The sequence below is a fragment of the Gymnoscopelus braueri genome (genome assembly GCF_963280865.1).
Source record: "Gymnoscopelus braueri genome assembly, chromosome: 2".
In the NCBI taxonomy this organism is placed as follows: domain Eukaryota; kingdom Metazoa; phylum Chordata; class Actinopteri; order Myctophiformes; family Myctophidae; genus Gymnoscopelus; species Gymnoscopelus braueri.
The window spans coordinates 51,331,220-51,345,664 of record NC_137604.1 but is presented as its reverse complement, the minus strand read 5'-3'; the positions used below and the strand labels follow the sequence as shown (position 1 = coordinate 51,345,664).

At 41.4% G+C, this 14,445-nt stretch overlaps 1 protein-coding gene across 1 annotated transcript; it reads right to left on the bottom strand.

Moving 5' to 3' along the window:
- Positions 1 to 1,033: 1,033 nt before the first annotated feature.
- On the bottom strand, positions 1,034 to 12,572 carry znf207b (zinc finger protein 207, b). The gene is made up of 10 exons (XM_080451694.1): positions 12,378 to 12,572; positions 10,645 to 10,771; positions 10,390 to 10,528; positions 9,200 to 9,388; positions 8,657 to 8,732; positions 7,512 to 7,573; positions 7,075 to 7,214; positions 3,788 to 4,036; positions 3,189 to 3,345; positions 1,034 to 1,820 (listed from the first exon to the last, which is right to left on the bottom strand). Exons 1-10 carry the CDS (start codon positions 12,416 to 12,418, stop codon positions 1,672 to 1,674), a joined length of 1,329 nt encoding a protein of 442 aa, XP_080307820.1. The 5' UTR covers positions 12,419 to 12,572; the 3' UTR covers positions 1,034 to 1,671.
- Between the last annotated feature and the right edge of the window lie 1,873 nt (positions 12,573 to 14,445).

Genomic DNA, 14,445 nt, shown 5'->3' with positions numbered 1-14,445 from the left:
AGCCAATCAGTAAAGAGTACCGATTTATCATCTTAGAATTTGTAGTATTCCAGTTCAATCACTATACTATCAGAATACAGAGCTATTTAACAATTTTTTTAAACAAAGAAATCACTTTAACGTTCATAGCTGTAAAATTACTTCAGCTATCATGTTAGACACAACAAATGAGACACCCTTTGGCTGGAGCATTTGGGGGTGCAGTGCATCAAAAATATTTGGCTGGATTGGGTGCATCTGTAACATTGATAGTTAGCTTTAGTTAGCTCGTGTTCACCTTTTATTAACACTGATTTTTCAATTAATTTACAATCTCTTAATTACACAATATGCCAATTTCTAGTCAAGGCAGCAAAAATATCCCTGTTGATGTACAATGAATTTTAGTTAATTTAAATGAGGGTGCATTTGGACAGGACTCAGTAATGAAGACAGTAAACAGATCATCAGTCATGTTTCAATCGTTTAGAAAAAAAAGTGTTGCAATTTAAGACTTTTGTACTACTTGCATTTCTAGTAAGATAATAAATTTTGAGTTTGACCCCCGTGACCCTACAAGATTGTGACCAAATGTAACCCCAGTTCAGTTTCTCCATATCAATTTAGGGGGGAAAAAAACAGTTAGATCAAAATAGTCTGTTAAAAAGAAGGCTTTTTCCGAGGGCTCTCATAAGTACATCCAAATAAAGGGCCACTTCCCAGATTTTACCCCAAATCCGATGTGAAAATATGACAAAAGCTCAAAATCCCCTCAAACACTCTGGGATCACCCAGCCAGCTTATTTAAATGTGGCAACAACAAATCTGCTCTCTGTTGGATGAAACATTTTACACAAATCGCTACATTTTTCCAGAGCGTTAGAGGTCGAGCTTGCGAGACAGGTTTTCAGTAAAATTTTTACATACAGAGCGACCCAGCACAAATGAGGCATGCAGTATGACAATTATTGTAGTTTAACCCAAACGCTTATAATCTTGACTAGTTCAAACCTTTACGATGACTCGCCTTCAGCCGTGTCAGGACAAACCAGCATTGGATTTCGAGATGTTTTTATTACAACATAGATTCTTAAAACAATACAAAGGATGCATACAGTTACCCTTTCGACCATGGAATACCATCAAGAATAAACCTGAAATGAAAAATAAAGCTATAGACTGCTAAGTTGTGAAGTCAAACACTAAAAGTACTTGGAATCACCGTTTTTGCTACTGAGACCCTCACCAACCATAGTTGGGGACGCAAGTCCAACAGCACCTAAGTGTGCTGTGAGGGCCCCAATCATTATCTACCAGGAAAATAAAATAAAAACATGTTTACAAAAAAGAAACTTGCCTTCGTAAAGAGTTGGTACGTTCATGCAACTCCAGCAGCTTCAGAAACAATAACCATATTTTAAACACACTTCACTTCTATGAACCTGAGTGGAACATAAGGGGGGGGGGGGTGGGTATCTGTATGTTTTCAGATCGGATTAACAAACAGTTGTCATCAAGTTGTTTGGGATTTGGAATATTTCCCATTAACTGTCCGTGTGTGTTGCAATATAGCATTTCTGTCTTCACCGCCATACAGCTCATTGCTTTGTGGCTATAGGTTTGAATAAAAGCACAGGATGAGAGAAAGGTGTTAACCTCCAAACCTAGTGAGGTGGCTCTCTGTTTGCCGCTTCAATACCGTCCCGCCGGAGACATAACCGGAGGCCTCATGCCCATGGGAGGACCTCCCTGGTAGGGCACCATTGGGGGGCCCTGCCCATATGGAGGCATCCCTCCGGGCATGTAGCCGGGCATGGCCTGGGGAGGGGCACCATACTGACCTGAGGAGAGAAAAGCAGGATGGTAAGGATTAAACGGTTAATAAATCCCATTTCCCATTAACCCGTTGAGACCTGGAACGCATATCTGTGTCACTTAAGATTTCTTTGGCTATTCAAAAATAGCAGATATAAAAGCTCATAGCGCGGCACCGAGTGCCGCCCTATGAGCTTGTAGATCTGCTATTTTTGAAAAATCTTGATTTTTTTTTTTTTTTTTTTTTAAACTGTTGGGATTAAAAAACGTTTTTAACACATTGCATGCCAGTCGCGTAGATCTACGCGAACCTATTTAAAGCCGCAGCGTGCCAGTCGCGTAGATCTACGCGAACCGCCGATTCCCATGTTAAGTGCCCCAGGTGCACTTTCCGAATTTTTTTGATCCATTTCCGTTTCCGGTTTCCGGTCGGAAACGGAATTATTCGGGTTCCGTTTTTTTCGATCGTATCCGCTTCCTGTCTGGGATCCTGTTTAAAACTCGATTTTCTCTGGTTGTTGTTTTTCTCCTCGCTGATCACTGTTTACCGTTGATCGGCTGTAGCTTCAAGATGGCGGCACGGATTTGGACACGGATTTCGCTGGCCGTTTCTCACGGATCCGCTGTGTGTTTAGAACCAAATGAACGCGCACTTTTAACTTATTTAGCGAGGTCTGTGGCGACATGAAAAAAAACTAAAAAACAACAATAAAACGCTGGCACTGGTGAGTACATTATGAGATTAAACTCTGGCATGGAATGTGTTAAGGATCGACTCAGGTCTTAATGGGTTAAAGTAACATTTTGGTGGCCAGTGAGGAAAGTAGATAATAGGGCTGGGCAATTAACAAAAATATAGCAAAACCAACATTTTGAACCAACAACTGACAACCAAGAAGCACGTTTTTTTGTCTTATACATTAACTCATTGAGTGCCAATGACGTCGCAGACGTCACGTTTTTCATAAGCCCAGAGTGCCAATGACGTCTGAGACGTCATTTTTTTGAAAAAAAAGGTTCAGAACCCAAGATATGATGATTTGAAGATTTGCTGCTCCATTCACTTCTTGTTTAACTTTTTACTGAAAAAGGCTGTATCTCGGCTCCTAAGCACTTTTTTTTTACAATGTATTTTTGGCCTTGGCACAGGGGTGATATAGCCAGAAATATTTTTGGCACTGAATGAGTTAACAAATCGACGCAAAAGTTCCAATAGATTTTATATAAATCGACCAAGTTGCGGGATGCAATTTTTTTTTAAATACTCATTAATCGTAATCGGGGCAAAAGTTTGAAATAGTCGGGACATTGGGATATTGATTTGTTGTCATGTCGCCCAGCCCTAATGGATAACTGGTGATGAAATTAAAGCCCTCTCTGTGCCACGCTCTCACCGTGCATGGGATGCCTCATGCCAGGTTGCTGTGGCGACATGCCTTGCTGTTGGGGCATCATGCCTCCAACAGCCGCCACGGGCGGGGCAGCCACATGGGCTTGCCCCGTCCTTGGAATGAGACGCTGGTAACGAGGGAGCTGGGCTCTTCTCTCCTCCTGTTGGCAGGGCACAACACACAAGACACGCCTTCAGACTAGAGACACACAGTGACACCCCCTCTCTGAGCAAGGGCCCAAACACTCAATACAAGCACACAAGATATTATTACACAGGAACCACTGAACCTTGAGATGGTGATAATAATGGTTCAAACTCTGCCCATCAAGTGCACCAGGTAATCTGAATTGAACCATCTTTTACCATTGGCAGAAGAAAAGATAACATTACATTATGAGATGTCTCAATACTAGAAGAAAAAAAACTACTCCATTTGGAATTTCACTGAACTAGCCATGAATATTTAATGTTACTTGAGTGACCATGAACGTCATTTTTTTTTAAAACCAAACATCATCATGACAGAGAAAGACGCTATTACATATATATCATATATTACTTACTGTGAAAAGTGCAAAATGCAAAGCTCAAGCAACTTACCAGAGAGATATCCTCATCAGGGTGGATCAACTTACTAGTTGCACTCGTGGTGGTGAGGGTGGCAGGCTTACTACTGGCCACTGTGGCTGGGGGCTTAGCCACAGTGCTGTTAGAGGGGTTAGAGGAAGAGGAGGAGGAAGAGGAGGCAGAGGGTTGGGTGTAGGCAGGGAATGTTGCTTTGGGAGGTTCGGAGGAGGCAGCCGTGGCGAGAGAGTTTGAAACGGCGGTTCCTGGTGCGCTCTGCTGGGCCTGTGCAAAGAGACGGACAGTTAGAGGAACACTCAAACTAATACGTCTTTCCAGTTTCAACAGTCTCCCGTTATTGTCAAAGCAGGAAATTGAAAGCAAACACAGATAGAACTACAGCTATTATCCCGTGCCACAATGGGCAATTGCCTCCAGTAACAATGAATTCTGGGTATTGTAGGGTCAGCTGCAAAAAACATTGCACGTGATCAACATGTTTTCACTTTGATCAACAGTTAATTTTGGTCGAAGCTAATGTCCTTAACTACTTTGTCAAAGTAGCTTAAAGTTAGTCACTATGTCAATGGTTGAAACCCTGAGATTTAAGAGCCAAAAAAAAAGGCAATTGTAGATTTCCTTTCACTTTTTTCAAATCTCAAATTCCTGTTTTCATTGTCAGCTAATGGTCATCCATACAACAGCATAAAAACCATCAGACGGGAGTAACATACACGGATGCCATCTAGTACACATTTCTCAATGTAGGAAATATTGACAAACGCATTCAATGTTGTTCATCCATATGCGATCAAAGTTGTTCATCCATACAAGGGCTTAAAAGCCTCAGAGGGAAGTAACAAACACGGATGCCATGTAGTGCTCATTGCCCCATTAGGAAATATTGAGCAATGCATTCAATCAATGTTGTTCAAGCATGTTCTCACAGCAAATGGCAACACTTACACATGGACCCATTCACAAACAGCGTGAACTCTGCCGCAAGATAAGTTCTTTCCAAACATGTGCGTCAATTGCAAAATCCATGCTTGTTAGGCAAGGTAGGGGGTGGATGATGCAACACATGCCTAGGAAGAATGAAAAAGAAAAAACACTACATGCTCGACAAAAAGAAAGCAGGGCAGTACAATGGGTTAACCAAATAATGCTGGACGTATTACATGTACTGTACCTCCCTACAAACACTCAGCCTCTTTATGGAAAAGCATTTACAGCCAGTCAACATGTAATAATGTACATGCTGCCGCCACAGCCTGGTCAGCGTACTTGTTGTGTGTTAGGGTACAGAGGCTGTGAGGAGGAGGAGGCTGACTGTACGTGGGCAGGTGGAGGGGAATCGGCTACTGTGCTACTGGGAACACAAGAGCCCATCTGCAGCTTGAAAGAGAAGGAGATTACGTTGATCTACACAGCATGTCTCTGACATACGAGAGGCAAACCTAGAGGGCGTGATAGATGCTTACACGTCTGTCAACATGCCAAAAGAGGATGAAACCCAATTAGACCGGAAAGGACGCAGGAACTAGAAAAAGAGGAACCACTAATGGAACTTAAGGATGGGTGGGGTAGCATAATAAAACCAGAGTCAAGGATCAGTCTGCAAAAAGCGCCAGGATACAAACCCAACTCCCCCCCTCAATGTAGCGTTAGTCACAGCTCTTGAAAGTTACAAATGTACACGTGTACTGATAAAAGAATAAATAAAGAGTGCAAGCAGGCATCATTGAGATTTCACGTCTAGTTCTATTAACTATTCACAGGCCACCTAAATAGGCTGCCAACTTCATTGATGACTTTGACAATCTACTGATTAAGTGAATTAAATAATCAATACAGATTAGTGCCAATGGCGCAAAATAACCATTTGCTATCTTTGACTGTTTCAGTATGTGAAAGGGCTGATAGAGAGCCTCAAAGCTTGTTTGACCTTGCCTTCTGATCATTTCTGTTTTCTTTCATGTCTATTACTGCTGACATTCAAATTAGATCAGATACTGGGGGGGAAAAACAAAAAAACAAGGGTCCATCAATGAAAACATTGCTGCACTGCACTGTTTACGATGGTGGTGATGTCACTATCACTAACCGCTACTTCAAAAGAAATCCAGAGAAGAACAAATTCATGTTGATCTAAATATTTGAATTAGGAAGAAGATCCGCTAGGTATACATCTGCAACCGAATAAGCTTTTGTTATTATGCATTTAAGAAACTAAGATGGTACCTTTATCAGTCATTGTTAACGTTCTGAAAACAAACGCTGAACCGGGTTTTGTAATATTTTACACATTGTCAGAATCCACTGACTATGTTCATTGTGACTTTGAGACCCGTTTTACCAGTCAATGTAATTTAAGTCAATGGGGATCAGCAGTTTTTAATCTACATAGCGAGTATTAGCGACTATTGAAGATATCACCACTATTTAGTTATAACATGGCAAAGTAACTACACAACGCAAACCTCCATGTTTAATTGTGCTTCAAGCCATCCACCGCTCCTGGTTTTATGCTCTGCCCAACCGTTCTCTTCTATAAAAAGGGAATTTGCCAAAGGATTTGAAACCTGCAGTTATTGAGACTATTTAAAGAAAGAAAAAAAGTCTAACCTAAATGCTTTGGTAATTATCAACTACATACCTACATCAAATCTACCCTTTATAAGCAACTCAAATAGTATTTTTTTCCAACAGCGTAGCAACTTTTTAATCATCAATGGATTACAATATTATGCGTTCCAATGATACTCGCTTTTACAAATAAGTGTTAAGCGTGTATATATATATATATATATATATATATATATATATATATACACACACACACACACACACACACACACACGCACATGGTTCATCACTAATATCCTGAAGATTAGTTGACCCTTGCAGACCGACACTCCTAAAACTGATGACCACGATAGTAGAGTTTAGAGTAGTTTACGACGGACATGATTACCAACTTCAAAGTCCACCACATTTTAAAGTGTATATAAAAATACTGATTGTTTTGTTTAGCAAAATAGCTGTAGTTTTCCCCATGTAAAAAGTGCTAATTTGCATATTTGACAATATATCTATTATATACGATCGTGGGATGGAACATACAACTAGTTCAGATTTTGAAGTGCAGAGAAGCACCCCTCCTCCAGTGGAAGAATGTGAAAACGGCACTCTAGTGGTTCTACACATACAGTATAATAATCTGTATAGTCAAAGTCATGCCTCCAACCCATTATTCACCACACACACACACACACAATGCCGTCGAAAAGCTACAGGAAAATCCTGGTTCTCCAACCCACCTGTGCTGCACTGGGGAACAGAGGTTTGCTGATGGCAGGTTGGGCTGCCGGTGCAGCCAATCGGCTGGGCATTCCTCCTGGTACAGGGGCCTGGGCCATGTGGGGCATGCCTGGCCTGGGAGCCATGTGGGGTGGCATTCCTGACAAGCAAGCAAAAAGTGAATATAACATTTTTAAAAAGCACAATTCTTTCAAAAACTGCTGAGCATAATTCTTTCAAAAACTGCTACTGTACATACTAATACTAAATGCCATAATTACATTTTCAGTCACTGGTACAGAGATTAAATTGATCCATTTGTAATATATAATTCCAGCAAAAATAATATTGTAGGCTTTGAATAAATGAATACATCAACACCAAATTATTGCACAATAATCTTGACTTGTTGGTGGAATACATTAAGAGTGTCTTTCAGAATACAATCAATTCTTACCTGGGGGCATTCCATGCATCCCTTGCATCATGGGAGGCATCATTCCTCCCATTTGCATCATGCTATGAAGACATCAAACCCAGACATTAATGAAAATGAACATTTGATTGAGCAGTACTGAAAGCATTGTTGAAACTTAGTAGAACCATGCGTTGCAGTAACCTGCCATAAGTTCTAAACGGGCACGAATTGACCCGGCCCAGGCCCGTTCCGAGCAATAACCAAAATTTTAAGCCTGAGAACGGACTGATGACCAGAGAAACAAAACATAAAAGCCAGTAGGCAGCACCAGTGGCTCAAATTATAGCAGAGTGTGAGAAAACAAACTTAGTTGGCGAAATGGCAGCTTCACATGTTCATACAAAACATGCAAAGTTGCACACAAAATAAAGTTAATTCCTCGTCACACTACAAGCCTAGCCTACTCTGCAATCCCTCTCTCCCCGACTGTCTCGGTGGCTACTGTTTCCTGTAATTTATACTTCACCCTACAACGGTCACACACCGAACACAACAGGTGGCATCCGCATCACATTCTGGGCTTGCAGATCTGCCATGTTTGGTGTGCAAAACCTCCATGGGACAAAGTACAAATCAGGCTATCGTCTGCTTCAGCCGTACTGATTTATGGCTCATTTAAGTAACAGATCTTCAAGTACACGATAGATGGTGACGCATTGTTAGCTTGTAGATCGAATGGCTATTCGGTGCGTCAGACCAGCGTGCAATTAAGTATAACTCAGGAAGCCGGGCCAGTGCAGAAACAACTTTTCTCTGCTGCCTGCCCTGTAGAATTTGAGAACTCTACTCTGCCATGTGCAAAACCGTCATCGGTTGCAGGGCTTAAAATAATACTTTTAGCACGGCTTAAAAAATAATACTTTTAGCACATTAATATGGTTTGGAACGCCCGACCAAGCCAGACGGTCCAACGTGGAGGATTCAAACCCCTAGTCTGCATGGTGGTGGGAAGGAACTTGACCCCTGCACCACCTGCAGACCCCATAACTTCAGCCCATCAAAGCTCAACATTGCTTGCCTTTAACCATAAATCAAAAAACATCCCAAACACAAAAACGTTCATTTCAACAACACAGGATTAATGGCATTTACTGTGACGTGAAGTGGGATGAGAAAAGACCTACCCTGGTGGCATTCCATGCATGTTAGGGGGCATCCCATGCATCATCGCTGGATGACCTGGCATCATAGGAGGCATTCCTGTAAAAGACACAAATTATCATCAACCAACAAATCAATAGTAAAGTAAACTACATAGCTTACCACACGCTCAAGCACATGTATGGTGATAGCTATGGTGTGTGCAGGACAAATAGCTAAGGACAGGACAAAGAAAAAGATAATACAAATACAATTTGTGTGTTAACCGATTTAGACCTGAGGCCGACAAATGTCTTCTAAATCGTAACATTAAAAAAGAAAAAAAAATCACATTTGATTTGCAGAAATTCAAGATTTAAAAAAAAAATTGCAGATCTACAAGCTCATAGCGCGGCATTCGGTGCCGCGCTATGAGCTTGTATATCTGCTATTTTTGAATAACCAAAGGAATCTAAAATGACACAGATGCGTTCCCCGTCTAAATGGGTTAAGGGTTTGTGTGTGTGTGTGTTTATGACCGAGTTGACTCTCCAAAGAGTCAGCTCCACCAATAACAACGTCCTTGCCTTGGTATGCTCCAGGAGGCATCCCTGGTGCTCCAGCACCAGGAGGAATGCCAGGCTGGGCCATAGGAACGGCATACGCTGCCTGCGGCTGCGGAGGCTGGGCTGCAGCTGGCTGTTGAAATGATGGGCCTGCCTCGTCGTCATCCGAATCCTCATCAGAATCATCCTGCTGTTTCTTTTTCTGGCTCTCTGGGAACAAACACAGTGACACATATTTGATAAGAGCACAATCACCTTGCATTTCTACAGATCCGGGTGGTACCCAGTTCAGAATGTCATTTAGATAGCATCTTGTTTAGACCGATGCCTACGTGGTGTCCTAGCTTTATTTGAAGCACTACTTCGCACTCTACTTATGAGGCTACCGATTGTTGTTGGAAGTGGTCGATTGTTGACTAGGACGGGTAAGGGTTAATGCCATTCACTCCAATATCGCACTTGTGAGACGCTCTGGATTATAAGAGTCTGCTAAATTGCAAATGGTTTTTGATGGACCCGGGTGGTAGCGTTTGATGGATTTTATGCAAGTTTGCGCTCGTTCTTTAAAGAAAAATATACTTCAACACCTTCACAGTAGTGATAGGTCGTTCATGATCTACTCATTCTAAAGAACTTTGCCGTGAACAGGAACCAACTAGTTCACCTCCTGAAACAACGTTCATGCTTTCGTTCATGCCCCCCGTACACAGGACGGGAGAGCGGGCTGTTCCCGCGACAGACAGCGGTTCGGTTGAGTTGTTTTTCACAGTATAGACAATATCGCTTGTAAAAACGTTGAATGAATCATTTGAACGAATCATTTCCGTGAACATGAGCGAAATTGTACGTTCACTGAAATGCTTTTCCCCCCACCAATACTTCACAGTACGATATTTACAGGAAAATGGGGAAATCACATTTGGTTCAAAAGGTTATTAGTTAAGCATCCACATTCATCTGACTATACTGCAGTAGATTCGGAGTATTTGCATATGTGCAAAAAAGACTGACACGCGACATGTACACTTGAAAGCCTGAAACCGTGTGTGTGTGTGTGTGTGTGTGTGTGTGTGTGTGTGTGAAAACACCTAAGCTTCATTTCTACTCCGTTGCATGATGGCGCCACTAGCCGTCAAAATCTGATCATCACGCCAAGTTCGCCAACACCACGTTGTAATAATAGATCTGAATATAAATGAGGAATTACTCACCTTGTGACTTCTGTTCCAACGTCCGTCTTCTCTCCTGCATATCTTTCTCTGGAATACCCTCCATGCCATAGATCTCCAGTTCTATGTCGACCCTTCCTGGTATGGCATTTGGAACACCATCAATGGTCTCTTTGTGTACCTGAAACACAGAGACGTGGGACTTTATAAGCCTGCATCTCAATCCATGCCTCATGTATGCTTCAACACACTTAATAAAGGACAGCTTGATGAGTGAGCAGACAGTGTGACACCCACCTGCATGCAGTGAATGGCCAAACCTGGGCCTGTGTACAACTTTTTGTGACAAATGTGGCATTTAAAGTGTTTGGCCTTCTGATGCTGGATTAGAATCTTCTCATCATCAAAGTCTCGATTACAATACCTTTACGACACAAGTTAAGGACTGTGACCACAGATAGGGAACAGAGACAAAACACTAGTTCATATGTCAACACATTACAACAGTGGGCATTACTTTAGGTATACAATCAGGAAAAGATTAGACACCGCAATTGAATATACAAAAACTGTACATAGTGAATTTCTCTCTTTTTCTTGGCGACCAAGTCGGGTGTCCCTTCAATTGAATTTCAGGTGTTGGCAACCTTACGTACAGGGACTCCCTCTTTCATTGATGTCGCCCAGGTTGCGCCTAAACCCTAACCTTTGACTTTGACACAAAAACTATGCCTAACCTCACAAAAACTATGCTTAACCTCACAAAAACCTATGCTTAACCTCACAAAAACCTATGCTTAACTTCACACAAACTATGCTTAACTTTACAAAAACTTTTTCCATATCAAGGTCCATTATTTATTCCACGGAGCACCATTTGATTAGATTTAACCTCAGACCCAAGACTTAGAATATTATGTTATCATCATTGGATACGATTTTGTCCGCAATTCCATGCTGTACATGGCCATAACGGGCCAACATTGATCAAAATAACATTTAATTAAGTAATACAGATGTTTAACAATAATTTAACTCTTGAGAGCATAAAATGAAAGCAAATGGACCTCTCAAGAGATAAAGCTCTACAAGAGTCCATTTGGTTTATGCCAACTCGCCAACATTTAGCTGAGGACCACCTGGGACCCGCTAAAGCAGTGGTTCTCAACCAGTGGTCCAGGGACCACCAGTGGTCCTTGAGGGGGTTCCAGGGGGTCCCCAGACAAATGAATAGTTAAGAACCAAATTGATCCTTATGTGTCTGTAACTCCGAGTGTACAAATGGAACCAAATGGACCAGTTTGTACACTCTCAGAGTTAAATGAACACGAATGCTGATGATACAGTGTCGATTGGGACCCCCAAGAAATCAAAATGGTTGAGTCCCTGGCATATCTTTTCAAACGGGGGTCCGTGGGCTAATATGTGTACATTTGGGAGTCCTTGAAGCGAAAAAGGTTGAAAACCACTGCGCTAAAGGACCACTGGCAGTCCGCGGACCACTGGTTGAGAACCAGAACCACTGCTATAGACGGACGCTCACGGCACAACAACTGGTCTCCACTCCACCAATGGAAAGATGAACGTTGTGTTCACATGATATAACGTCACATAGTGACATAGATATACAAAATAACAGCCAGAACATAATGAGCTCGGCTTTTCGATAATAACATGGGGGGGGGGGTAAGTTATTGCATTGGTAAGCAAAGGCAACACCGGACCAGTGACTGAACCCACACAGTTCATGTTATTACATAGCTAAAGATGCTAAGCGGTTAGCCCATGATGACTGGAGGAAGCCAACACAGAGGCCAACACCTCTGGGTTAGGCCCGTCCGGAGAAAACAGCAGATCTACCAGCTCACAGCGCGTTGCGGAAGACACGCGTTGTGAGCTTGTAGATCTGCTTGTGTTGGACACCGTGACGTCGGTGGAGCATAATTACATACAAGCGTTGTTTGTGACTGAAGCTAAATGCTAACGTGTAGCTAAGCTACTTCTTCCTCGTTTCACAGTGTAAAGGATACCAGCACCACGGCTTCATCTGCTTCTTCTTCTTGCGTCCCATGGTTCAAAAGATATATATTATACTGACAAAAACAAGCGCGTAAAGCGGTAATAATACTATTATTAGTGTGAGTGTTATCTGTGTGTTAACAGCATGCTGCTGTTGTTCCCTGCTTTTAGCCCCGAAATGGCGCTTTTATACCGGAAGTCTTCCGCGGAACGGATTACCCATAAGGCATTGCTGCTGAAACGTGCTTCTTCTTCTTTTGTGTTTATTTCCCCAGCATATTCTGGTGGCGATACGGACCCCTGCTGGTGAAAAACCCAAAAGACAAATTTCCTTCTTTAAAAAAAATTATATATATCATTTTCTGAAGTAGACCCCCAGGGGGCATTTATTTACAGATGACAATAAAGTGACAATTTAAGGACTTTTAAGACCTTTTTAACACCTAAAAAAAAAAGTGAAATGGAAAAAAGACCATTACCGCACCAAAAGTGATCAACAAACTATACTACAAAAACTGGTTAAACATTGGCCAAATTGTCAAATAATATAAGAAAGAGGCAACATTTTTTAAAATAGCCGATCTACAAGTTCACAATGCCGTGGCGTTGTGAGCTTGTAGATCGGCTATTTTCACAATATGTATCTGTGGGAATCGAGTCAAACTAAATGTAATGCCTCAACTCAAGTGATTGTCAGAGTGGGGGGTCTTCAGTTCAAATCTTTACTGTCTATGGTTCAAATATGATTATTTTGGGGGGTTGCGGCCTCAAAATTCTACATAATGTTGTTATCAGTATTTTCTTTTTGTAGTGTTGTTATTTTGCCCACTTTACCCGGAACCCCTCTATGTTCTGGAAGTCACTAAGAACCCAATCCATATCATTTCCACTGTGCATTCTCTTTTTACACTAAATTGGATTTCCCTCAACGTATTAGGATGTACTGGGTATAGGTTACACTAGAAGCACTGTTCTTCAATCATTACTGTGGCTATTACGGACTTTTACTTGTAACAGAGTATTTCCATTGCATGCAGCATTGATTGATAGTTTTACTTAAGTTAAAAATGGGAGTACTTTTTCCACCACTGCCACCACTGCCACCATGAAGCCCACACTGCCTTCTTTAACTCAGAACTGAAAACAGAAATGATTTAGAAGCCACCATAGCTGGATGTCAAGAAGAGGCGTCGCCATCCCAAATCCTCCTAGGATGCTAGACCAGGATCCACAGATCTGTGTTTGAAAGCCTCTGAAAGGCATTGGTGGAAGAAGTAGTACGTTTTGTTTTACTTAAGTAAAAAGTAGCAATACCACAATATAAAAAAAAAATCTGTTACATGATGTTACTAAAAATTTGTCGAACGTTTTCAAAAACCACAGATCTACAAGCTCACAACGTTTCACGATGCGACACGTTGTGTGCTTGTAGATCGTCTTTTAAAAAAATATAAAGTAGGGCTTAAATGGTTAATGTATGTTTTTAATAATAGTCTAAATCTGCAAAGTAACTAGTAATTGTAGTGGGGTAAAAAGTTCAATATTTGCCTCTGATATATAGTGGAGTAGAAGTATAAAATGGAAATATTCAAGTAAAGTAGAAAAAAATACCTCAAAATTCTAGTTAAGTACACTGCTTGATGCTTGGATAGAAGAGTTAACATTTGTTGTGGAAATCTACCAGCACGACCTCAGGAACAAAGACAGAGAAAAACAGAGACAGAGAAACAAGAACGTAGAATCTTAAAACATGAATCATTTGTAATTAAAAGTGTTACAACAATGAAGACAGACATAATTTGGTAGCCTACAAACTGACCCTCAAAAGATTTCTGGCACAACACCAGGGAGCTCCACTGATCTCGTTCAACCCAGATTCGGCACAAACATTGGGTTAAATTCATTCTACTGCCACCACAATTTAGAATGCCCTACCAACAGACATCAAAAAGTGTGACTTCCTTACACTCCTTCAAAACCGCCACAAAAGAGCACCGGTCTGCAATATGTAACTTGTAAAGTCTAAGCTAAATGACCCCCAACTGTTTACTGTACATACATTTTATTGCTACTAGTGTT